Source organism: Mesoplodon mirus (genome assembly GCF_964341445.2).
Source record: "Mesoplodon mirus genome assembly, chromosome: 12".
NCBI classification, from domain to species: domain Eukaryota; kingdom Metazoa; phylum Chordata; class Mammalia; order Artiodactyla; family Ziphiidae; genus Mesoplodon; species Mesoplodon mirus.
In genome coordinates this window covers 41,346,097-41,372,647 of record NC_138988.1, presented here as the reverse complement: position 1 = coordinate 41,372,647, position 26,551 = coordinate 41,346,097, and the positions used below count along the sequence as shown (strand labels likewise).

Here is a 26,551-nt window from a genome sequence, read left to right as displayed (position 1 = left end):
GAAGGGGTTCTAAGGCTTCTGAAATATTTTGGAAATAGCCACTGGGGAAAACACTTCATTCTCAGCCCTTTCCTGAGGTACTGTGACTGCCCTGTTTCTCTGTATCTTCACCATCCTATAGGAAACCAAAACTAAATGCATCTACTTACTAATCTGCCATCTTGTTTTTTCCTTTTGTGATTTTTACATAGGTGTACCTTGATTTATACGAGATGACTTTTTTTAAAGTTGAATTTAAATGGATTTTGACATGGAATCTTCTTTTCCCATTAACTAGAATACTGTTTTATCAATATCATTTCATTGAAAAGCCATGTAAAGTTAGTAACACAATCTTCACATTTTAAGTGCTTGTTTCCCAGCCTCTCTGTCACATGGTTGTAGATGTATTAAGCATGCTAATGCACTAGGAAAATTTCATTATTTAAGGAAAGGCAAAGTATCTTTTTTCTTTTTTTGGTAAATAGAAAAATAAGTTACAAATTATTTTTATTTATTGGTTATTGCCCCTAACCAATTAACTTTTTGTCAGTTTGACTTATAGCAATAAATGTGTTGCATGAGTGAATGGAATACTATACACTCATTTTAAATAATTTTGAATATGAGTAACCTACCTCTTTCTTTAAGATCTTCAATATAGGCTTTTATAAATTCTTTATCAAAATGTTGGCGATCTTGTTCACTTTCCATCGTTTCATTACCATCTTGACATTGGGTATTCTCAATAGGATTGTCCATAAAACTTACAAATCTATTCAAGAGAGTATGGAAAATATCACATTTTCACCTATGTATTTGTATTGTGCAAAAATCCTCTCAGAAGAAGTCAACCTTTGTGGTGTTAAATCCCAAGTTCTCACTTCTTCTTAGAAGTCACAGCTAACCATATAATATGTGTCACCAGTGGAATTCTACTGTGCAATAATCCAACAGGATTATGGAGTCAGTTTACAGCAGAGACTGTACAGAGGCTTGATGGGGAAATGACAGTTACTTAGCCACAGAGGACAGCGGGCAGGAAGCCATGAGGTGAACAATAACATTTAGTCTCCCCGTCATATATGATGTCTTACTATGTTTGTTTGGTATTACTCCCAATTAGTGACATCAAACTCTAAAATGATGTGGCTACATTGTAAAGGACTCACAAAATCCCCACCAAGAAGGTATTTAAAAGATGGACTACTGTGACAAAAAAAGAAGCTAAAGGAGACAATCCAAAGTGGCATTTGATCTAATTTCTTCACAATTTTGAAAGATTCAACAGTCACTGACCCATCCAGGCCAGCAGTGATGGGAGTGCTGAGTATCCGACCAGGGAGCCCTGGTGCCTTCAACCAGCAGGTAGCATTTGTCCAGAAATGCTCTGAGCTCTACCTCCCCATGCCATTGGCCAAAAACTTCAAAATCCTGTAAGAAGGCACCAGAACTTCTTGTTCTCAGAGTACGAGAACCATCTAATCTGGTTCCTGAGACGGGCACCCAGGTTCCAGGTGCTTCTTGCTCTTCCCTTGTGTCTGAATGGGTCTCTACTGGGCTCTCTGTCTACTCACTTTAAAGATGTGGATGAGTCACAGAGGGCTGTCGGGACCTCCACCAAGTGGTCCCCGCTGACGACTAACAAGGTGAGCTTCTTTAAGTTAAGCAAGGCAAAGGGAAGGTAGGTCAGCTTGTTCTTATACAGGAGAAAGGTCTGCAGTTCTCGTAGCCTAAGAAGATGTAAAAGGGATTAGAACACAAGGACTTAGCCTCATAGCAAGAAAACCAAAGTGAATTATAAATAAATTCTAGTAGGAAATCCCTAGTTAGTTTATTTTTTTAAGTGACTCATAAGAATAAACTAACTTTACAATTTAAATGAATAAAGTCATGCCGGGTGACATGATTTGGGTTTCTTTTTTAAGTTTTTACTGACTTAATTGACAGTTGAAGGCAGAGATATAGCAGCAGGATAAGCAAATTACACAATATACAGTAGGCCAAGATGGGACTTAAAAAAATCAATATATTCAAGTGTCTACTGCATTCCCAAGGGTTAACAGGTCATGGGAAAGAAATCATATTAGAGTTGGAGTGAGAATAAACAAATTTTGGCAACATATTTCCTTTTGTATGTCTTGAAAACAGTTACTCTTCTCTCATCATATTTTAACTTTAAAACAGGAATAAACCTGCAGAGTGAAAAGGAAATGAGAAAAATATGCTCCAAATATGTTTTACTCTGTTTTCCATTTTGTTCTAATTCAGTGCCCCTCTCTCTAGTTTTTTCTTTCATTCATTTGCAAAATTTTGACTGATCCCACAAAATATATCACAAAGTTCCCCTTGTGTTTCAAACTAAAACAATTCCCACTTAGCCTCATAAACCAGGAAAGCATCCATACACATCATATGTACCAGGAGTAGAGAAAGGTCATATGAGACAGCATTCAGGACCAAGCCATTTTCAGTTCCTATGTCCCAATAGCTTACTTATGCTACTTTATAACGAAGACTGTGGATTCCAAGAAGCCAGACAGTTTGTTTCATTTATCACTTTGAACCCAGCCCACTCTCTGGGCCTGCCTAGTAATATTGGTAGAATGAATGAATGAAGGAATCTTGCATGATTTAGTATAATAGTTACTTTTTAAACAAGAAATAGCTGTAAGGATATAATTTGAAGACATTAGTAAGCATATCAATCAAAACAGTAAATGAAACTAATAAAAATTATCCTGATATCCCAAATAGAATAATATGTTTTGATTCCATACATAATAAATTTACTTTTCTACTTCTGGGGAGGAAAGGAAAGTTAATGGCTCCATTCTATTGAGAACTAAAGTAAATTAAAGATGTGTTCAAACTATATATATACATATATATATATATATATATATACACACACACATATGTATACACACACACACATATATGTGTGTGTGTGTATATATATATGTATGTGTGTGTGTGTGTATGTATATATATATATATATATATATATATATATATATATATATATATATATATATATATATATATATATACACACAGTTGACCCTTGACCAACACAGGTCTGAACTGTGCGGGTCCACTCATATGCAGATATGTTTCAGTAGTAAACATTACAGTACTGCATGGGTCCATGGTTGGTTGAATTCACAGATGCAGAGGAACCCCAGGTACGGAGGCTGACTAGAAGTTACATGCAGGTTAACCACCTCGTTGTTCAAGGGTCAACTGTACATGTATATGTATGGTGCAGACTGGGAATTGTCTTATTCTATAAAGAATCAAACTGATTTCCTGGAAACAAGAAACTCTGGAAAATTAGCTGATCTCAGAGAACATTCACGTGTTATGTGTGTTTAAAATGTTAGTGACTAATTCATATACCTCACCTTCAGAATGCAAGTAGCTACCTGTCTATGTCTTGTGGCAGGTCACTCAGGTTATTGCTGCTGATATCCAACCACTGCAAATTAGACATCCGCAGGACACAGATCGGGACACTGGAAAACTTGTTTGCTGAGATATCTATGAATGAAACTTGCTTCAAATTACTTAACTAGGAAGGAATAACAAAATATTCGAATTACTTTTTAAGAGTGGGAATTAAGTTCAACTAATAATTTTGAGATTGATGTCTCTTCCCAAAGGCATTTCTATGAACATATGCAAACAAGATCAATATAGTATGTACGTTGAGCATCTACTAGGTGTCATTCACTGTGCTACACGCTGAGGGTGCTAGGATGAAAAGCACACAGTGGCTGCCCTTGAGGAGTTTATACTTTCATAAACAAGCAATGCAATTTTATTTAGTAAGAACTAGTGTGAAGTTTCCAATTTGCAATGTTCAGTAACACAAAGAAAGAAGTGGTTAATCTGCCCAACATCACAGTGAGGTGAGGGTCAGGGGTCAGGAAAGATTTCACAGAGAATGGAGTATTTGAATTGGGTCCTGAGGTTCCCTGACAGATGGAAAGGTAGGGGAGGAAACTCCAGGTGGGGAACAACATGTGCAAAGTCAGAGAAGACAGAAAGTGCAAGCCTCAAAGAGTAGGATGACCTGGGGAAGACTGTCTTAATGGGTTTTGGCAAATCTTCAGAAGACTCACATGTGAACTGGTAAAGTGATGTGGCAAATGATCAGAAATCTCCCGTTACTCTGAAGGGCATGCCCAGCAGGACTTACTCACGGAGTGGACATGGGGCATGGGAGCAAGAGAGGTCAAAGGTGAGTTTGCTTGCTTCCAGCCTGCACATCTGAGAGAGGACTGGGCCCCTCTCTCAGATGGGGAGGACTGGAGAACAAGCAGCTTGTGTGGGGAATCCTGAGTCCTGGCTGTGCACCCTCACCGGGACCACTGCCCAGGATTTCCTGGGTGACATGGGTGCTAAGAGTGGAAGTGGCGTCTTCCTCCCACCTGGAAGTTTTCAGGAAAGGAGAAGAATACGCCTTCTAGGACTAGATAGAATCAGTGGCCACGGCCTTGTCAGAGCCTCACCAGCGATACTATTTTTAGCCTATTCATTACCAGCAGAATTTGTGAGATCCATCTCTCTCTCTCCAAGCACAAGAACCTTGTTGAGTTTTATCTGGCAATAAAAACTGTTCACTTTCATATGTTCTGTTTTATCAGAAAAGTAATTTAAAATCATTTCCCCAATGAATACAGACAAAAAGAAACTAATGGATATTTTTAAATTAATGGACTTCTCAAATCCTATCTGTAGAACTGCTTTAGTTACCTATAAGTTTTGTTACGAGTATATACATTTTTAAATTTTATCCCCTTTATTTATTTCCAACGGTTTTCAATTTATTCCTCCATTATGGATAAATAAATCAGGATCTACATTACAGACAACAGGCATCATATATTAAATAGGCATTAAATAAAAATATATTGCATGAAAATAGGATTTTTTGCCTAGTTTTCCTTTGATAGCTTTTTTGAACTTAAATTCAGGTTGTGGCCGAGTGTAAGAACATTTTTAAAGACTTGATAATAGCTGGTTTAGGGTGATTAAAATGTCAGGAAAAGTGATATAAATAAAAACGAATTTCATCTTTTAAAATTCTTCCCCATGCTACAGATCATTCCATGTCATAAACCAAATAAAAGTAAATCATAGTGCAAACATTTTCTTTCTTACTTCAAAGGGGAGCTCAGTTAATTCTAGATTTCCAGAACAATCCAGTTTCTCTAGATTTTCACAGTCTCCCAGTTCTGGAGGAATGCTCTTCAGACGGTTGAAACGCACATTGAGTTCCTTCAGGTTCTTCAAACGACCTGTCATCAGAAAAAAACAACATGCATGGTGTAGGTCCATTAAGGTCTTTTAAGGACAAAAAGCAAAACTAAGATGTAAAACATTTGTATAAATGATGGTGGGAAAGGCATTAAACATAATTCTGTGTTTGTTTTTTAAGCACTCTGATTGAATGTCTGCTCATCTTTTATCCTGAGCATTTTGGTCCTTGCAGAGCATTTTTTGCTTTTTCTTTATCTGTTTAACCCTTTGTGAAACTACAGGCTAGGTGAGTGTGGGGGATTTGTCCCCTATGTAGACTGGGTCAGGGCCCAGCACCCACAGAGCGCAAACCCCTTTGAAATCACATGATGAATGAAGTAACAGGTAATGGCTTTGAAATGGTCCAGTTCCTAGGAAGCACAGTGACAAGCTATGGCCTATTGGTGGACTCTAATGGGAAGTGAGCTAGGTACTGAAATATACACGAACCTCTATGTACGTGCTAAATGACTCAAACAAGGAGTCATTGTTTATAGGCTGCAGGTAATTCATTTATCTTTGGCTTCAGATTTGCATTTACTAATTATGATGTATCGTGCTTCCTAAAGAATATGCTTTAAAAAAGCCTAAGTCCATTTCACAGGCAGGAAGCGAACACACTAAGAATATCAGGCAATAACTGGATTGATGGAGAAACACTGAATCCCAATTCTGTCTTGATTGAATAAATACATGACCAATTCCAAACCAGAAACTAGCACAAGAGTAAATATATTTAATATTCCAAAAATCATGTCACGCATGTTCTAAGGCATTGAATACCTTAACATTCTTAACCTAATTTTAAGAATTAGAAAACCAAAATTATTGTTTCCTTTTGCAGAGCAGGCACTCAAAATACAAATTTCCTGCCTTTTTTTTTTTTTTTTTTTGCGGTACGCGGGCCTCTCACTGTTGTGGCCTCTCCTGTTGTGGAGCACAGGTTCCGGACGCGCAGGCTCAGCAGCCATGGCTCTCGGGCCCAGCCGCTCTGCGGCATGTGGGATCTTCCCGGACGGGGGCACGAACCCGTGTCCCCTGCATCGGCAGGTGGACTCTCAACCACTGCGCCACCAGGGAAGTCCTCCTGCCATTTTATGAATGAGAAAGGGAAACATACAAAGACAGTATATTGGAGGCAGGGCCACTTCTGAGTCAACTTTGGTGGTCTCACTGTTAGAAGATAATGGTGATGCTGTGGAAATCAGTGGCCCCTCTAACTTACCCACCTGGTATACACTGCAACCTTACAGTCAGCTATTGGTGTCAAAATAGCAGGATGGATATGGGGGCTAATAAAAAATAAGGAAAGACTGCTTTTCTGGGGAGGACTGGAGAGCATGTGATCAGACTAATGATCACCACAGCCCCAGCTTCGGTAAGACAGTGTATTGCACAATCCTTCTTTAAATAAGGAAAGTAGAAGATTGGCATAGATGGTGTGAATGTTCAAAGCTGTCTAGTTTCCAGACACAGGAGAGTAAACTTATCTATTAAAGAGTTACCTGATCTGGTTGATGGAGGCATTTGCATTAGGGGCACATTTATACCAACTGTATATGCATTTGTTTATCATGAGGGGATGCAAAGAGAAGATGAAGTAACTGGAGAGAAAGCTGTATATGAGCTCCTTCTAGCTAGCTCAAAGAAAAAGTAACTTTCCTAGCTCAAAGGAAGAGCAATAGCTTTAGAAAGTCTGTCTCAAATATAACATTTTAATAATGTATAGACACTAAGAAATTATATATGTTTGTATTCAAATTGTTGTTCTCCATGCCACTTATTTCCACAATGCCTGATCTCATTATAGAAACATCCTGGTAAGAACTTGGCATTATTCATCTGAGATGGGCTCAATTGTCTCCATCAGACGTGGTGAACAGCATTATCTTCAAGCACCATGAGCTTGAGGTTCTGGAAAAAACAGTTTTTTGGTGTGACAAAGGTCCCACGTCACAAAAACTAAAATAAAACTTTTAAGGCACTGCTATGGTCTGAAAATTTGTATGTTGAAATCCTAATGCCCAAAGGTGATGTTGTTAGTAGGTGGGGTCTCTGGGAGGTAATCAGGTTTGGATAAAGTCATGAGGGTGGAGTCCCCACGATGGGATTCATGCTCTTGTAAAAAGATCCCACAGAGCTCCCTGGCCCCTTCCACCATGTGAGGATTCACCGAGAAGTCTGTAACCCAGAAAAAGGTCCTCAGCCCCCCATGCTGGCACCCTGATCTCGTACTCCAGAACTGCAAGCAATAAATTTATTTTGTTTATGAACCACCCAGTCTGTGGTATTTTTTTAAAGCAGACTGAACAGACTAAGACAGGTGTCATAGCTCCAGCACGTTATATTTCTAAATAGCTAATGAGTCCATCCCTTCCTAGAATGTTCCAGGATCTTTTCCAACTGAAATGAAATCTCCCTACTTATAGCTCATTCTCCCAAGGCCCTCAGACCTAATTTCCAGTGAGGGGAATATAACCCAACTGAGGCACAATTTGTTGTCCAGAGGCTTCTTGTTTCTAGAGCCCAAGGAATACCTTAAGGAATTTACATACTTGAAATTATTTGAGTAAACATTATTAAATGATTTCAATAATTAGCTATTTTAAACCCATTTAATGATACTTTCTCAGGAGTTCCACAAAGGAGTTAACAGGACCACCCACTGCCATGCTTAATTCCTTGATGTCAAATGTCAGAAATAATTGTCCTGATAATGAGAAAAAGAACATCCCATTTGGTGACCACTTTCCCCGCAGCCCCTCTGCTCAGCCAGTGCTCAGTAGTTCTCTAAGACAGCACTGTAAGAGATCCAACTCCACCTCCTTTACAAAATACAGCCATCCAACAGAAAAGAGCTCAAAACTCTTCATTCCCATGGTCCTCTTTCTTGACTATCTCATCCTGTAGCTGAGTTTTTTTAAAGTATTTGCCCAAGTTACTCAAAGTCAGACTAGAATCGTACCTTCAGAGTCTCAGACCTAGTATCTAATTACTTAGTTTAAATTTAAAATATTTGAAGAACAAGTTAAATAAATCATGCCGTAATCATCACTTAGCCATTAGGGAGAATGACAAAAGTTTGGATATTCTGATATTGAAAAATAACATTTATGTAAAGACAACAATAGAGTGGGGGTGGGATGAATTGGGAGATTGGGATTGACATACATACACTCACATGTATAAAATAGATAACTAATAAGAACCTGCTGTATAAATAAATAAAGTAAAATTTTTAAAAAACTTAAGAAAAAGGCAATGATGATGATGATGATGGAGGTGGCTAGCAAATGTTGGGGGTTTATCTGCGCTAAATGCTTTCTTTGTATTAACTATTTAATCCTTACAATAACCTTGTGAAGTAGGTACGATTATTACCCCCTTTTTACAGATAGGGAGACTGAAAACCAGTGAGTGACCTGCCTAAGGTGACCTGCCAGTAAGTGAAAGACCCAGGCAGCCTGACCCTAGAGTCCACCCCCACCTTCATGGTATGATAAGGGGAAACAAGGCTTAGGCTGGAGAACATGCTGTAAGCCCTTGTATGTAAATATGTTTAGCGTGCATATACTTTAACATATGTGTATACAAATATTTTTAACATGCATATATATTTTAACACGTATTTATAAATAGATATGGCTACAATGTAGATATCTAGAAGAACATGGGTTGTGTGTACAATTTTGACACCCAGGAAACTGTTAACAATCCTTACTGAGAGAGTTGACTTTACATTTTATTTCTTTCTAGAATGTTTAATTATTTTGCCCTGCTCATGACTGAGGTTTATGGGGATGATATGTCTCCAAGAAGACTTGAGTGTCTTAGAAGAATCATAACAACTATATGCCCAGCACAACTATGTGCCTCACACACAAGACAAAGAGAAACAGTGATGATGATTGCTGTGGACTTCACTTACAGTGAAGCAAGTGAACAACAAAATGATTGAAAATAATAGAACCTTGATCAAATTAATACAATAAGCTAAACTAAACTTATCAATGGACTAATATGTGGGAACAATATACTGTTATCTTATGTTTACAATAAATATATTATTGCATGTTTATTTCTAAAACTAATATGTGGGAACAATATACTGTGTCTCATGTTTACAATAAATATACTATGGCATGTTTGCATTTCTAAAACTAAAAGGAAGAAAAAACAAAAAGTTTCTAAACACAGCACCGCTCACTCATGACACTTGTTTCTGAGAAACTGCCAGATGTCAGTACTGCTGAGTTACACAGATGAGGCCCTGGCATCAACATCCAGAGGGGACGCCACGAACCAGCAGCTCTGGGAACACCCAAAACAGCCCGGCCCAGCAACTTCCTGCGGCAGCAGGAGGAGGAAGAATTCTCAGTATTGCCTGCTTCCCAGACAAGGGGCCTGAAGGCTCCAGCTAAGCAACATACCAATTTCAGCTGGAAGACAGGAGATTTGGTTTTTTGGCAGATCCAGAATCCTCATGGCTTGAAACAGCTCGATATACTTAGGAATGATCTGAATCAGGGTATTGCTTATGTGCCATTCTTTCAGGTGCGTCTGCTCCTTCAAGGAATCCGGGAGCTCCTGGAATAGAATGGATCCCATCGATCAGAACTAGCTCCTCCGTATGTCGGAGTTCAGAGGCAGAGCACACAGAGCCAAGGAAAATGTGCATTTATTTCAAAAACAAGAGGCGAGAGAGCTTAACTGCCAGCTCTATAGCCATTCCAAAAAAGAAAGCAAGATGCTGCCGATGTCATTAATCTCACACTAGCAGACTAGCCAAATTTCAAAAGGGCCATGAATTCATGATTCTATTAAAGTCAAATGCCGAGTGAACACTGACAACCAGGCTCCCACCCAAAGCCACACATGTATTATTTATTTACAATATATGGATTTAACATTTTATAAAAATAAAATCTGGCCACGTCTTAGATTTTAAAATGTGTGCTGCATTTCCCTTCCTCTGTACTAACTGCTTTTTTTTTTCAGCAGACATCTTTTTTTTTATTGAAGTGTAGTTAATCTACAATGTTGTGTTAGTTTCAGGTGTACGGCAAAGTGATTCAGTTATACATAAAAGAATACATATATTCCTTTTCATATTCCTTTCCATTATAGTTTATTATAAGATATTTAATATAGTTCCCTGTGCTATACAGTAGGATCTTGTTGTTTATCTATTTTATATATAGTAGTTTGTATCAAGCAGACATCTTTTGAGCCATGTTATGTCCAGGCAGACTCATGTTTGGCACTAGAGATACAAGAAGGAATCAGGCAGCTCTGAAACTAATCGCTTTTTTAAATATTTGATAAACACCTAATACTTGCTGTGCCAAATTTCTAAATGTTTTTATGAATCTTTAACAGGGAAAGAGCCCAGAAGGACAGTGTGGAGACCTGGATGCCGAGCCATGTTCTAGGGGCACCGCCTCCCTGGGCCCTGACTTCTGAAGTGACAGAGAGGAACTCGGCCGTATCCAGGGCCTCCCCTGGCTCTAGTGTTCTGGGATAAAATTGTAAAGGTGTTGAGAAGTGCTTAAGGCTTTAGAGGGGGCTATTTGTCCAGGTGAAGAAATTCACTTCACAGGATTACGAGTCCCCACTGCAACAAGGTGTGTTGAGCACTGAGGGACATGCATGTCCCCTGACCTCATGGAGCTGACCACAGCACATCATCAGCAAAGTGGGGCAGGAATGTACAGGGGAGAGGTCGGGTGGGGTGGAGGTAGCAATCAGAAGGTCCACAGTGACCCTTGCTTGGTACCTAGTGCTTGTAATGGGCTTTATGATCATTGCTATTGGATATGTGGATTAAGTTTTTAACTTGCAAAAGTACTATCACCTTAAACATGCTTTCACGTAACAGTACCATAAGATAGGCAGAGTGGGCATGATTAAGGCCCACTTAAAAGAGGGACACTGAAACACAAAGACATTTAAATGGGTCACTTAGAGTAAGGACAGGCTACATAGTTTCAGGAACTAGTACAAAATGAAAATGCAGGCCCCTTCTAAAAATTAAGAATTTCAAGATGGTGACAGCAGAGCATTACATCAAGCACAGGGTCCCTCCCAGCACAGGGCCCTGTGTGACTGCCCCCAGCACCTGGGCCTGGCAAACGCATCTCGGCACCACCTGATCCTGATCTGAATGCAACCCACACCAGATCAGATGGGTTTCCTGCCGCTGAGACAAGATGACGAGCTGGGGCACCAGGGAGCTGACCCTAAGTCATAAAAACACTCTCTCTTTTTTTTTTTTTTTTTTTGCGGTACGCGGGCCTCTCACTGTCGTGGCCTCTCCCATTGCGGAGCACAGGCCCCGGACGCGCAGGATCAGTGGCCATGGCTCACGGGCCCAGCCGCTCCGCGGCATGAAAACACTCTCTCTTTTGAAGCTTGCAATTATCGTGTCTCATAAATAACTTCTCTCATATTGCTCTTCCAATAATGGCACACTTGGAAAGGTTATTATGTCTTCTAAAATTATATCCATAACTATTTTTAATAACATGGGAAAATCTTAAGATAGCGTGTTAAATAAACATAAAAGGAACAGGGTAAAGATGGCAGATTGAACACAACACATACACTTTTGCTCCTCTCTAAAATTCCATGAAAGATGACAGTAAAGGAATTATTTTTTGAAGATATAAACCTTACAGAGGGCAAAGAGAAAGAGAAGGGAGGCAACAGCCGGAAAATGTTGGTAGCTGGAAAACTGGAAGATGGTAACCCACCTCACTTGATCTGCTCAACCTTAGACCAGCAGCAGCAGGAACAATGAGACACAACCTGAACTTCTCACCAGAGGCTCCTGAGGCTCAGGAAGTGGAAGAGCCAGGCATGTCTGGAGGTGAGAGCGGAAGGCAGGGCTAAAAGAAGGAGGTCAAATTCAAAGTCTAGGGCCAGATCTCTGCCTCCCCATCCATGTCACAGAACTACTGCCCCTGTAGAAGACTGAGGCTTATCCACTTGAAGGATTAAACAGAGTGTCTGGATTGGGGACCATCAAGCACATCTAGGGAGGGAGGCAGCAACCACAGGATGAGTGATGGATGCTGAGACTGCCCCACCCAGCCCTCCTCTCTGTCCAGAGCACTGACTGCCAGGCCTGTCCCTGCCTGCAGGATGTGAGAGGATCCTCTGTGGGCACTCACCAGCTGCAGACAAATCATAAATATGCACTCCTGGGGCGGGGGGTGGGGGGAACGTGCTGGAGACATGGGGTTCCATAGCAACGCCCTCCAAAAACGAAGCCCTCACCTGACACACACTTGGAGCTTCCAGATTCTCAGTGCTCCCGACACCCCATGTCTCCAGACCTCCCAGAGAGTCCCAACATACAAGACCAACACAAACACCCCAAAAAGAAAAAGGAGACTCTGAAAGGTGGAAACTTCCTCCAAAAAAAGCTATCAATCCCAAGATAAGTAAGAACAGCCCCCATGAAATGAAAACAGGACAAAATTTTTAAAGGAAAATTTAAGACTCATCCATAAAAGTAGAAATATAAAGCCACATTACAGGACTCATTCATTCACAAAACAAACAGACAGCTCTTGGAAATTAAAAACTTGACAGTAGAAGTGAAATTTTCTATTGAAAAGTTGTTCAGTAAAATTAGAGAAATCTCCCTGAAAGAGCAGAGCCCAGGGCCTGGGGGCTTCCAGCTCACAAAGAATGCCTGACCCCCAACACCCCCATCCTAATCGGGTACCCAAGTCATAGGTCACAGCCCCACAGCCGCTCCAAGGAACCCCAGGGGAGCTCTCCCCACCCAGTTCCCAAGGCCCCAGAAGCTCCACCGCCCTGTCCACCTCTTGCTGACCTCCTGCAGAGGCCAGACCTGCCGCCTGGTGTGATGTTAGAGGCCAGAACTCCCTCGTTGCCGTGAGCACTCTAAGATGGCGAACATCCTTTAATGGAGCTTTTCACTCCTTAAGTAGAGGCAAGACTGAAACACAAATCTCCCTGGGGAAGGAAAACAGCAACTGAAATTCATACTAATGAATGCCTGAGGCCCCAGAGTCTTGCCTTCGGTGGGTACCCATGAGGATAAGGTACCAGCTCAGGGAACCGAATGCAGGGGACAAGAAGGCTGTAAGTAATGAAGGCAACATCCACATAGTTCACCCTGGGGTCTCCCTAGCCTGCTGACTCATAACCCTCTTCCTATCCCCCGACCACACTAGGCACTCACTAAATGCCCCTTAAAGTGGTTTTCCAAAGGTGCTGTGAGAGGAGAGGACTCAACAGGTTCCCCAAGCGGGCTGGGATCGTGCTTGACCACGGCACACGAGAATGATTTACCAGCGGTATTTAATTAGAAATCCAGACAGGCCCTCCTTCTTGCCCCAGAAAAGGCAGTATCCATGTATCCACCGATCTCAATGATGCGGATGCGGGAGAAAGACCACCAAAGAGGTTTCAGTCATAGTCTCTCCCAGTTTTATAGGGCTGTGTCGCTAACAAGACAGTGTCACAGAATATCCGCTCGTTTAATCCTCACAACAGCCCTCAGAGGGGGTCAAGGCAAGCATTAGCACCACTGAACAGGGAAGGAGATAAAACGTATACAAATGGAGCAAACAGCCTCAGGTCACACGGCCAAGAAAGGATCACCCAAAATATATGGTCTCCTAGTCCAGAGTCCTTTCAGCCACAAAATGGTGGGATAAAAAGAGATGGAGGGCAGGTCCCAGACAACTCTGTCCCACTGAACGGAATGATAGCCCGAGCTCATTTGTGCCGCCACCCAGCGCACACACACCATGTGCTGCTTCAACCAAGAAACATCAGAGCACAAGCAGCCCTGAGATGCCTCTCCAAGCCAGCAGCAACCTGGGGGAGTGCGAGCAGGAAGCACCTGTACACACCTGAGGCAAGAAAGAGGGCACATCTTTGTCCTGGCCTCAGAAACTCGGAGGAAAACTGGCTGAAGGGTCTGCGAAATTCCTTTGCGGCTCTACACTCTGTGACAAGTCAGCAAAGTCACGGCCCACAGAGGGGTGTTAGGCAAGTCAAGTGCTCGGAGCATTAAAAAAAAAAAAAGAAGGCAAGGAGTTCTTTTCAGTGGGCAGGGAGGGGTGATGAGGAGGCGGCAGAATCGAACGTGTTTTTTTGTTGTTGTTTTTTTATTTGGCCGCACTCCGCGGCTTGGCAGAATCTTAGCTCCCCAACCAAGGATTGAACCCGCGTTCTCGGCAATGGAAGCGTGGAGTCCCAACCCCTGGACCGCCAGGGAATTCCCAGAATCAAGCATTGTAAAGGCTGCGCCATCCTGAGGAGCCGCTGGGGTCCCAGTCCCTCGCAGCGTCGGAAGGATCCAAGGGGATCCCGCTGCTCTTTTCAAGACTGCACAGTCTTTCACCGCGGAAAAGACGCGAGAACCTGGTTCAGAGCCAGCAATGGCTCCTCCGCATCCAGGCGAAAGCTCTCTAAAGACAACAGCAACAGCGCGCACTGGGCCAAGGGCAACGGCCTGAGCTCAGCCTAGCAGCAGACGTCGGCCGCAGCGCTGCAAAGAGCCTCGGCGTGCTGTAGGGACCGAAACGCATGGACTCACCTTCCAGTGCTCCCCCGTAAGTTCAAGCACAAACTCACTGCTCCGTTTGTCTCTCTCCTTGGAAATTGCACTCTGCTTTGCAAGGGAGTTCCTTTCAATCTTGTCCAGAAGCCTCACGCTGGTGTCTATGAAGCCATTCTTGCAGTACGCAGCCTGCGGGATGCCCTTCCTTCTGCACTCGGCCACGAAGTTCCACTCCTCCTTTATCCTAAAACGGGCAGCAGAGGTCTCGGTTATCTCCTGGGGAATCGCCATCACCTGCCTGGAGAAGTCAGGCGGGCCACCTGGGCGCAAGCGCAAGCGCAGTCCTTCTCATCACCTGCAGTTTCCCAGCAGGAGACAAGCCCTCCCCTCCACTGCCGCCCCCTCTCCCGCCCCTCCTTTCTTGTTTCCTCTGCTGTGGTGGATATGGGGTGCGGGGGAATCTTAAACCCTCAGAGTTGTGAAGTATTAGCAAATCTGACTTTAAAAGTAGAGGAGGTGAGTTAACATGGCTAAAATTTCTACCAAAATTACCTATGCCTTTGATTAATTACAATATCCCTTGATATTATGAGGTGACACCCAAATTTTTTAAAAATGCAAGGCCACAGGAATCTGATGATCTTTCAGGAGCATATGGATAGAAATATACAGGCAGCCCCAGTTTATAGAATTAGACTTTAGAAGGTCATCCATCAGCCACCTTGGGAAACTTCACTCCTACAGATGAACCTGTTATTCATAAACTCCAGTTCCAATCTGACACTGGAGCTGGCCCAGGACTCCTCAGCCTCCCCATCACTCCCAGCACCTTCCTGTTGCTACTTCTCTGACATATTATTTTATAGTTGTCTTATCCCCCCAGCTTGGTCATAAGCTCCATCATGATGGACCACGTCTTGCTGCCCTCCAGATGCTCACGCAGTCATTAGAACAGTGTTTTGCACCTGGGGGCCTTTCTCCATGTAGAGATTTGATATCTGCTTGGAGCCTTTAACAGGTTAACATCCTATGTGGTACAAAAACAAGGTTTGTTGTGGTTTTCCTTCAAATCTATCACACAGAGACATTGTCTCAAAATAAGGTAGCCTGCCTTGGATAGGAACTTGGAGCATTCCACACTCAGGAAGGCATCTGGGCCCTACTCAGCCCAACTCAGGGACTTGGTGACAGGCAGGATCCCAGGCTTCTAAAAGAGGACTCTTTTAGAAACAGGCTGCAGATGCAGCCTTGGTCTTTACAGGGCCTGAAGCAATACAAATGCTGAATAAAACAAAACAACACAAAACAAAAAACCCTGTAGTAGAGGGTCAGTCCTTGTATGGAAACTCTCAGGTGGTACCTGAAGGAAAAGTGCACTAGAATCACAGTGGCTCTGTTGTCGCAGGAAAGCCCAGGAGCCAAGTGGTCAGGAGGGGCAGGAACAGAGGAAAGAGTCTGGGGCAGAAACATCTTTGAGGACTGGGCATGTGGAAAGTCCTGGCCTGGACTACCAGGCACTGTCAATTGTAAGAAGAAATGTAAGGCTGAAAAAAGCAAGAGACGGGTGGATATCCTTTTTCTGGAATACTGGAGACTTGGTGGATTTTATCTGATCCTATAGGGGTATGCACCTTTGTCGTTGACTAAGCTATTTTACAACTCGGCAGAGATTGAAGTTAACTTGTAGAAAATTGATAGCAATACAAATCATTCTTGTCTACAGACATTCTTGTCTCTTGGTGTTAGATACATCTATATGCTGATGACGCGCAATTATATGTCTCCAGCCAAGACGTCCTCAATGAATCCAGCCTCCATGCCTCCCAGCATCTCCACCTGAATATCTAAAAGGCATCCCCCAAATTTACATGTTCCAACCCAAACTCCTGATCTTCACCTGCAAAACTTGCTTTTTCCTCCATCTTAGAAAAAGCCTGCCAGTTGCTCTGGTCAAAAACCTCAGGGTCATCTTTGACTCTGTGCTTTCTTTCATATCTCACATCAAATCCATCAACAAATAGGGTCATTTCTACCAGAATCTGACCATTTCTCACCACCTTCACTGCTCCCATCCTGGTCCAAGTCACCAGCATCTTCATGTAGGCACCACTCTTGCCTCCCTACAGTCTAAACTCCTCCAGCATTTTGAGTGAGCTTGTGACAGTGTCAGTCACACCATGTCATGCCTCTGCCCATACCTCTCATTGGTTTCTCATTTCACCCAATAAAAGCAAATGTCTCACGATGGCCTACAAGGCCCTGCGGATCTGTGCGCTCCCCTTGCCTGTCTGACCTCATCCACTACTGCACCCTCACTTACTTTTTCTGGCCTAGTCACTCTAGCCTCCTGGTTCTTCCCTGAACCACCCAGGCAAACCCCTGCCTCAGGGTATTTGCACTTGCTGTTATGTCTACCTGGAGTTCTTGATCCCAGATTTCTGCAGGGCTGGTTCCCCAGGACTATGTGCAAATGGTTCCCCCTTGATCAGACTTTTTGCTCTTCAGACACCACTTCAGGTACCAGTGGAGTTTCGTGCTTGCCATTAATCTAAGAGAACAGGAGCACTTGAAAAAGACTATCTTGCTGATGGCATTAGCTAGCACAGCTACTACCCTACCCAGGTCCTAGTCACAGGTTGCTGAGCTGGGGAAAAGCACTGGGTAATCAACTACCTGGGGCTTCAGGATCTACATATGAAGTCTACAAATAATGTAATAAAACAGACAAATTTTAAAATACCAGCATATGGAGAAATAGGAATTTAATACCAGGAGAAAGTGCTGGAAGAGTTAGAAGTGAGCTCCTCTGGGAAATACTAGCAGGGGCTTGGGGTGATTTGCTTTTCATTATTAGCTCTTCTGTGTAATTTAAATATTTTTAATACCATATGATAAAAATAAGTTTAAATATCTACCTGTAACTCTAGCTTTGACTGTAGTAGTCAGGGATACAGGGCAGACCCTAGATCCAAGACACTGATTGAAATAATAAAAGAAATCCTCCCAGAATTTTCACAACCAGCAGCACAGCCACAGCGAGTTCTTGTATTCAGTGAGCACTTTTCAGATTAATGTCTCTCAATTTTCTTTCTTCGTTTCTTAGACTGAACCTGAAGGTAGAGTCTAGCAAGGTAATGAAATGATACCGGTTAAGCCCTACCCAACACATCTTTCCTATATCACAAATTACAAATTGATGTAACTATTTCACATATCTTGGTACAGCCAACGTAAATGGAGGGAAAAAGGAAATTAGATGCACTACTTAAAAAATAGTTAAATACCAAATCTTTTTTGGATTTCTGTTTTAAATGTTTGATGTCTTAGTCCCTTTGAAACCTAGAGAAAGTCACAATGAGAATATAAACTATTTTTACAAATCCAGTCTCTTCCTTGAGAGTAATTAACATAAATAAAATGTCATTGTCTTTATACTTTATCGCCCATATAATTGAATAATCATCCCCTTAAGTCAATTTTAGTAGTATTTCAAATACAAGATAAACATACAAAACAATGCCATTAGAGCTCTATTAATTAAATCAGTAAGTGTGCAAACAAAATACTCTTTCCTTAGGAAATGAGCCCACAATCTTAGTCTAGATGGCAAATTGCCTCACTGGATGAAAAATTCCTCACTTAGAGCCTAACGAAAGCATCTCTATCTCTCCATCTAAATGACTGAGTCTCATTCAAGTAGAGTGATGTTCTGTACTCATAACTTTTAAGTGTTGGTATATACCTCATGGAACAGATACAGTATTACAAAATGAAATACCATGAAGTGAGGTAACAGAACAAGCTAAAGAGTTTTGCCTGGTTTAGTACATTTAAATTAACCAGATAACTGCCTTTTATACAAAGCACTCATCAGTACATTAACTTTCAGGACTTCCCTGATAGTCCAGTGGTTAAGACTCCGTGCTCCCAATGCAGGGGGCCCAGTTTCAATCCCTGGTCAGGGAACTAGATCCCACATGCATGCTTCAACTAAGAGTTCACATGCCGCAACTAAGGAGCCCACCTGCCACAGCTAAGACCCGGTGCAACTGAATAAATAAATTAATTAAAAAAATATATATATGTATATATTAACTTTCCCACAGGAAGCAATTTTTTTTTTTTTTTTTTTTTTTTTTGCAGTACGCGGGCCTCTCACTGTTGTGGCCTCTCCCGTTGCGGAGTACAGGCTCCGGACGCGCAGGCTCAGCGGCCACGGCTCACGGGCCCAGCCGCTCCGTGGCATGTGGGATCTTCCCGGAGCGGGGCACGAACCGTGTCCCCTGCATAGGCAGGCGGACTCTCAACCACTGTGCCACCAGGGAAGCCCAGGAAACAAATTTTGAGAAACTAAAGGGTAACCTTCAAATGGCCCTAACAACAACAGTATAAATCATATTATGAAACTTCAGAAATACCTGCCAGAAAAAGGTAAATTCACTACATTCATTTTTGCAGGTCCTGGGAAATTAATGCTTCTTCCTGAACATCACATTCCTCCAGGCACCCTCCCAGTTCCTCCTCACCACCCAGCCAGTTTGGTGGCTGTTTTTCATATCTTGAGCTAGAAAACACTAACAAAGTCCCAAGAAGTTTTCTGTCTTAGGTTAAGATAAGGCACAGCACAAGCCCTATGGCACTGAGCCCAATGCAGGACCAACCCTGTGTACATGAGACGTGTGAATGTGGACACAAAGCCATTTGGCACCACGATGGAAGACAGAGATCAAGAGTCAAGCGCGACTGCAAAGTGGCTTCCAGGGCACGGTTCTCAGACGGAAGCTCCTGCAGGTGGCTGCTGTTCCCAGAACCCACAGGGGGTTACCTCAGCTACAGACACCTCCATAAACCTCCCAGGGCTTGGGTCCCCATTCAGCAAGTTGTCCCACCCTAGAGTAACCCCAGATCCTGGGGGTGGGAGGAAGCTGGAGCAGGGCTGAGAACCACTTTGGGCTCATAGGGTCCTGGGACCTTGTGTAATTCATGCTCATGTAGATCCCTAAGATCCTCTGCCATGGGTGTTGCCTGGTCTGAGGGTTCCAATTCTTAAATTTAAGATTCATGTCATAGTGGATAATCTCATATTAGTGGCAAGTGAAAAGACAGTCCAGCTATCTGTGATTACAGCATTATATAGGGGGAAAGGTTTGGCCAAATCCTCCATTTACCAGCCCTGTCAATTTGGGCAAGTTACTTAGGTCCTAACTTCATCTTCAGACTGGGGATAATTATAACCACCTGGAACAGCTGTGATGCTTAATTACAGTAGCATAATAATTACAGTAGCAGCTTAATTATCAAGCATGATCAGAATAGGTATTTGTTTGATCAAAATAGTTCATAGAAGTGGAGAACCAAGAATAAAGAGACATTCATATCCTACACATTTTGTTTTTAACCTAAAGCATAGACATATGTCACAATTTGCCAATTTGATGTAGGGTCATGGACCGCCTTTGAGAATGGGTCTGCCAATTAGAATCCCACTCTGCCTTTCTAATATAAACCACACCCATAACACATCATCCAAGACTTCCAGTTTGGGTTTCCTCACAGGGCATAAAAATTACAGACGTGCAAAGCCACCTGAATGTGCAACCTTTCTAGCTCATTGTACTTTTATCCGTCTTGTACAGTGTTAACTCAATTGGGTGGTTCATACTGATCACACACATAGTTTTTCCGAAGCCCTCAACTTAGTTTTCATATACACAGTAACTCTCTTTTACTCATACTTCATGAGTGTATGACAGTAGTCAAACCGCATCATTCCAATCCAAGCAAAAATTGCATCAACACAATGAATCTTATCTAACGTTCAGCTCAACGGGTGAGAGCTGAGTGCAGGACATAGAGCAGCCTCATGTTGTCACGTGGGTGGACAGCATCAGCCTGCTGAGGGCAGCTAGGCGGTCTTTCAGAATTTCCTGTAGAGGAATTTGTCGTGTCATTGCTGTCTTTTCCATGCCTAGCACAGTACCTGGAATGTATGTGGGTCCTTATAGCTATGAGTGTTACTGTTATAGTAATCGAATGTTCATTGTAGGCAACAGCGTGAAGATTCTGAAGTCCAATGAGCAAGTGTCATGGACAGGAAGAAATCTCGGAGGAAAGGCATCCCCCGCCACAACACAAATGCAGCCTGTCTTATTCGCTAAAGAGCTACAGAGCAAGTACAGAGAACACATACTTTTCCAATGCGCTTTTCTCGAGCCTTTCTGCCTCCTGCTTCTGCCAGGCTTTGTGCTTCTTGACACGAGTTTCCCACAAGGCTCTGATGACAGAAATGTCGAATACGACCACTTTATGCCCCATTTTAAGAGCATGAAGTTACCTATTAAAAAAAATTATATATATATATATATATATGTCAGCTTCATACACACCCAGAAGAAAATAGTTTTAACTTGAACTTTAAAACAAAATATGAGTGAATCAATTTCATCAATAATGATGAAATGCCTTGTTTCTTCCAGGATGGCAGTTGCTAATGTTCTTAGGGTCTGAGAGTACTCTTGTTTGTAAGTCAAAGTTCAGCACTCAACTGGGGTCCTCTCCTCTAGAATGTCACACTTGTCTCTCTACCCCTCAGCTGACACGTGGGTTCCCAAAGCCCCCTCAAGCTTTGTGGTTCCCCATTCTATTGAATTTACTGGCATCTGATCTTCTCAGTAGGTTGTAACATACTCAGAGGTAAGTTTGATTAGTTAATTAGAAGATACACACAAACACACACACACACACACACACACACACACACCAGTTATCTGAGGCTAAACACCAGCCACCATTAAGTGCACCAAGCATTGTACCAAACCCCACCGAGCACTTTTCCTCCTGGGACTGACCACACAGCCTGGGCACTTGTCCTGTAGGTTTCCCCTGCGACATGAACCCTCACAGCTGCTGATCTCTGTTTATGTGGTTTCTCAAACACAAGGAAAGTCAGACTCAGGTACATCTTGGTCATTACCTCTTAGTGAGAACTAGCACAGTGTGTGGCACATAGTGGACCCTCCATAAATATTTGTTGAAAGACTAAGTGAGTAAATGAATGAATGAAAGTGAATAAAAGATTTGCACCCAGGTTGCTTCACTCTCAGCCCACTCAGTGAACTTTCTCTCTTCTCTTTATTTTCCCACCTCATATTTACTATTTGTTTTAAGTCATTATTTGCTCACTGCAAAAAAAAAAAAATTATCAGGACATAAAAGTGCATTTCAACATTTATTCCGCTAAGCTATATTTATCTCCCTTATCGAAGTAAAATAAGTTTCTATATATTGTTTTAAACTTCCCCTACCTACAGCATCAAAATCTGGCTAAATCCATTTCTTGATGTGCACAGATACACGGAGTGTCAGTTGGCAAACAGTAAGGCTGTTGAATATTCTCTGTTCCAATTCCAGACACTTCTAAATAGCAGTCAGTGGGGATACAAAACCAAATATTTAAATCTTCTGACTCAAGTTTGTGCTCTCCACAAATGGCTTGCCAATGTGAGTGGCAGAACTGGCTTATGTTTATGCAGCTGAACATTTGAGGTCAATAAGTTTAGTCTGAAGAGCTGAAAACACTGACCCCAGTTGATTTCCCCCTTTCCTTTAATTTCTGACATCTGGGACTGTCTTCTGTGTCCCTTAAAACTCTTTTACCTAAAGGAGATTTTTGACAAAGATGCAAATGGTGCAAGTTTTGTATGGACATAAGTTTTCAATTCTCTTGGGTAAATACATATGAGTAGAATTGGAGGGTCATATGTTAACTCTATGTTTAACCTTTTCAGGAACTGCCAGACTGTATTACAAAGCAGCTGCACCATTTTACATTCTCACCTGCAGTGTATGAGGGTTCCAGTATCTCCACATCCCCACTGACACTTGTTATTATCTCTCTTTGTATTGTAGCCATCCCAGTGAGTGTGAAGGTTGTCTTTTGTTAGCATTTCCCTGATAGCTAATGATGTTGAGCAACTTTTTATGTGTATACCTTCTTGGGAGAAATGTCTATTCAGATTCTTTGCCCATTTTTTAATTGGGCTATTTGTCTTTTTAGTGTTGAGTTATAATAGTTCTTTATATAGTCTAGATACTAGTCCTTTGCCAGATATATGATTTGCAAAAATTTCTTCCCATCTTGTGAGCTGTCTTTTCACTTTCTTGATTCCATCCTTTTACTTTTAACCTAAATATATGGTTATAATCTATATGAGATTTTATAGACAGAATCTTGTTGATTCACTTATTTAACTCATTTGGACAATTTCTGTCTTTTAATTGGTATGGTTAGGCAATTTACATTTAGTACAATTAAGGATATATTTAGATTCAGGTCTACCATTTTATTATTCATTTTCTGTTTGAGCCCTCTTTTGTTTTCTTCTTTTATATTTTCCTGCCTTCTTTTGTGTTATCTGAACATTTTTTACTATTCCATCTAATTTTCTCTATTGTGTTATTTGACTATGCTTCTTCATCTTTTCTTTTTCACGGTTGCCCTAGGGAGTATAAGATACATGCTTAACTTATCGTGGTCTACTTAGAAACAGTATTTTAACCACTTCAAATGAGATATAGAAAGCTTATTACCTGGGCTTCCCTGGTGGCGCAGTGGTTGAGAGCCCACCTACCAATGCAGGGGACGTGGGTTCGAGCCCTGATCTGGGAAGATCCCACATGCCGCGGAGCAACTAAGCCCGTGCGCCACAACTACTGAGCCTGCGCTCTAGCGCCCGTGAGCCGCAACTACTGAGCCCGAGTGCTACAGTTACTGAAGCCCACATGCCTAGAGCCCGTGCCCTGCAACAAGAGAAGCCACCACAGTGAGAGGCCCGCGCAATGCAAAGAAGAGTAGCCCCCACTCGCCGTAACTAGAGAAAGCCTGCGAGCAGCAACGAAGACCCAACTCAGCCAAAAATAAATAAATAAATAAATAAAATAAATTTATTAAAATAAAAAAGAAACCTTACTGCGATATAGGTCCCCTTATGCTCTCACCTTTATGTTGTAGTTGTGCTATGTATTATATCAGTCAGTGTTAGATTTCTTGGCTTCAGATAATCAAACTTATTTCAAAAAACTCATGAGGAGGAAGCTAGCCTGTCATATCTACCCTGATATTTACCATATCTGTTGTTCTTCCTTCATTCCTATTGTTCCAAGTTCCCCTATGGTATCATTTGCTTTCTGTCTAAAAAACTTCCCTTGGGGCTTCCCTGGTGGTGCAGTGGTTGAGAGTCCGCCTGCCGATGCAGGGGACACGGGTTCGTGCCCCGGTCTGGGAGGATCCCACATGCCGCGGAGCGGCTGGGCCCGTAAGCCATGGCCGCTGAGCCTGCGCGTCCGGAGCCTGTGCTCCACAACGGGAGAGGCCACAACAGTGAGAGGCCCACGTACCGCAAAAAAAAACCCAAAAAACTTCCCTTAACAATTCTTTTAAAGGAGGTCTGCTGGCAAATTCTCCATTTTCCTTCTGAAGGAGGGCAGGAGGCCCACAGAGCAAATGGGCCACACAAGGCTCTGTTTTCTGTGTCAAGAGAGCTGCAGAAAGTTATTGCTAGCCAAGGCTGCCAGGTTGCAAAGGGACCATATTCTGTGCCCATGACTGGGGCAGTCTCCAGTAGATGTCCCACAATGCTGATCCTCCCCTGGGAAAGGCAGGAAACCTCTTCCTACGACACTGTCACTCCAGCGTCCTTTACTGAGAAAGGTTAACAATGGTGTTCACTTCAAAGGACGAATACTTAAAGGAATTCCATTATATATCACAGAATACACACACTGAAGAGTGCATTCCAAGTTGAAAGGCAATAAGTTGATAACTAACACAGTAAGTGTTCAATTTGGTTGGGTTCAGACCTCACATTCCAACCTGCCCTCTGAGGTTGTGATTCCCACGTCAGATCAGTCTGCTGACTTTGCAGTGCTCTTCAGCTGTTCTGTGGGCGCCACCTAGTGGCCATCTGGGACAGGGGTTCTAACAGACTGCCAACGCTGGTTAGGGTCAGATCCATGAAGGTGCCGCTCGGGAATGAGCCCAGCAGCTCATAAGCAACCTTTTGGGGTTGTTCTCCAGAGCTTCTCCCTCTCGGTGATCTCTCTGGTCCTTCTAGATTCCTGGGGCTTGCTTTTCAGTCCTCTGGCCAGAGACCTGGTGCTTTAGCTACCCTGCTTTGCTGTGCATGTCCTACAACTGCACTGTGTTGGGCCAAACAGTGGGAAGACAGTGCAAGGAAAAAAGCAATGAGAGTTTCCTCCACCCTCTGGGGACCACAGCTCCTCTGCTCAGAGAGGAAGATCCCTTATCCCAAAGGATGGGTGACTGAGGTCCTCCATTACCAACCTTCTCCCCGTTGCTCCTCACTGCTGCTACTACTACACAATCCCACGGGGGCCTAAGGCATTAGAGGGTGGAGAAAAGAAAAAGAAAAAAGACAGGGATTTACCCCCACTCTCTGAGCATTAGGATCCTGTTTCTCACTCCTGGAACAAAATTAGGTGCTTTGTGCTCAATTCTGGGTTTCAGGCTGCCTTGAGTCCAGGCTAGGGAATACTGGAGGGGAAAAATGGGAAACAGACCACAGGTTCTGTTCTACTTTGAATTAGGGTGTCCTTCCCTTCTTCTCTTGCAACTGCTTACTTTTCAGGGTCTTCACATTGCTGTTCTGTGTAATAAGTCCAGGTGTTATAGCTACATTTAGTGGGAGAGACGAGGTGAAGTGTGCCTACTCCATCTTACCCCAAACCATAAATCTCTGCATTTAATTTTTCTTTTACCACTTTCCTTACTCTGTTACCTTCAGCTCAGGAGCACCTAAGCTGCAAAGGTCTTAAGGCTTTGACTTTTGACATAAAAGTCTCCATAAAGGAATGCCAAGCATCAGCCTGAAAATAAGAGATTAAAGACTTTAGCCATTAATGGAGAAAATTTTTTTAAAGAGAAAGAATTAAGCAGCCTAGCTCCTTTGAGGAAATCTCTGCACATAATCCAAGTCTACACATAAAAGCAAACCAAAAAGCCAAAGTAAAATGAACTGCTTTTGAACAGTGTGGACAGTCAGTCATCCAAGAGTACCTGAAGCTGGAAGACCCACCTGCTGTCCAGGGTGTGTGTGTTCTAGATCAGCCAGTCATGGCTCTGATTCTTTTGTGGAGTTTCCTTTATTTTCTTAGGCCAATAAATCCTTGAAAAGTAACCAGATCTGTACATTAATATGTACATTAATTTCTATGCATTAATTTAGAGAAATATAATTCAAGTCCCTATATTAGAGAAATGTTCTATTCTTGATGCCTTTGTGTTCTACTTTTAAATATTTGTAAACCAACATTAGTCTCAGTATTTTGGTGGAAAAGAGTCTATCCTGTCTGTCATCTAACCACGTTCACTACTTTCTCTGTATTTTTGCCAAGCAGAGAAAGAGGTACTATCCTTCAACTAAGGGGGTTTTGAAAGTGCTAGGATTTAAATCAGGGTTTTGCCTATCAGATGTTCTATTTACAAATGTGTGTAATGAAAACTAGAGACTCTGAGAATGGTAAGTGATGACCATGTATGCTGGGGATCTACATTGTAACCTCCAGAGATCCTGCGAAGCTAAGAAATACCAGCTCCTAAATCCCAGGTCCAGCCCAGCTGCTGGCATCCTGTGCAGGACAGGGCTGAGTCCAGGCCTCCCTAGACAACTGGACAGGATGGACCTTAACCCAGGAGGTAGTAGC

The 26,551-nt window shown here is 42.4% G+C and overlaps 1 protein-coding gene across 1 annotated transcript in view; it reads right to left on the bottom strand.

Moving 5' to 3' along the window:
• The window catches only part of LRRC2 (leucine rich repeat containing 2), a 37,820-nt gene that overhangs the window by 5,344 nt on the left and 5,925 nt on the right, over positions 1-26,551 (bottom strand). Inside the window, exons 2-8 of the mRNA XM_082639818.1 lie at positions 21,021-21,164; positions 14,867-15,074; positions 9,717-9,873; positions 5,149-5,285; positions 3,408-3,553; positions 1,557-1,712; positions 618-754 (exon numbers count right to left, since the gene is read on the bottom strand). Of these exons, the coding sequence (XP_082495944.1) occupies positions 618-754; positions 1,557-1,712; positions 3,408-3,553; positions 5,149-5,285; positions 9,717-9,873; positions 14,867-15,074; positions 21,021-21,145 (1,066 nt within the window). The 5' untranslated portion in view covers positions 21,146-21,164. The remainder of the gene's footprint in view (positions 1-617; positions 755-1,556; positions 1,713-3,407; positions 3,554-5,148; positions 5,286-9,716; positions 9,874-14,866; positions 15,075-21,020; positions 21,165-26,551) is intronic.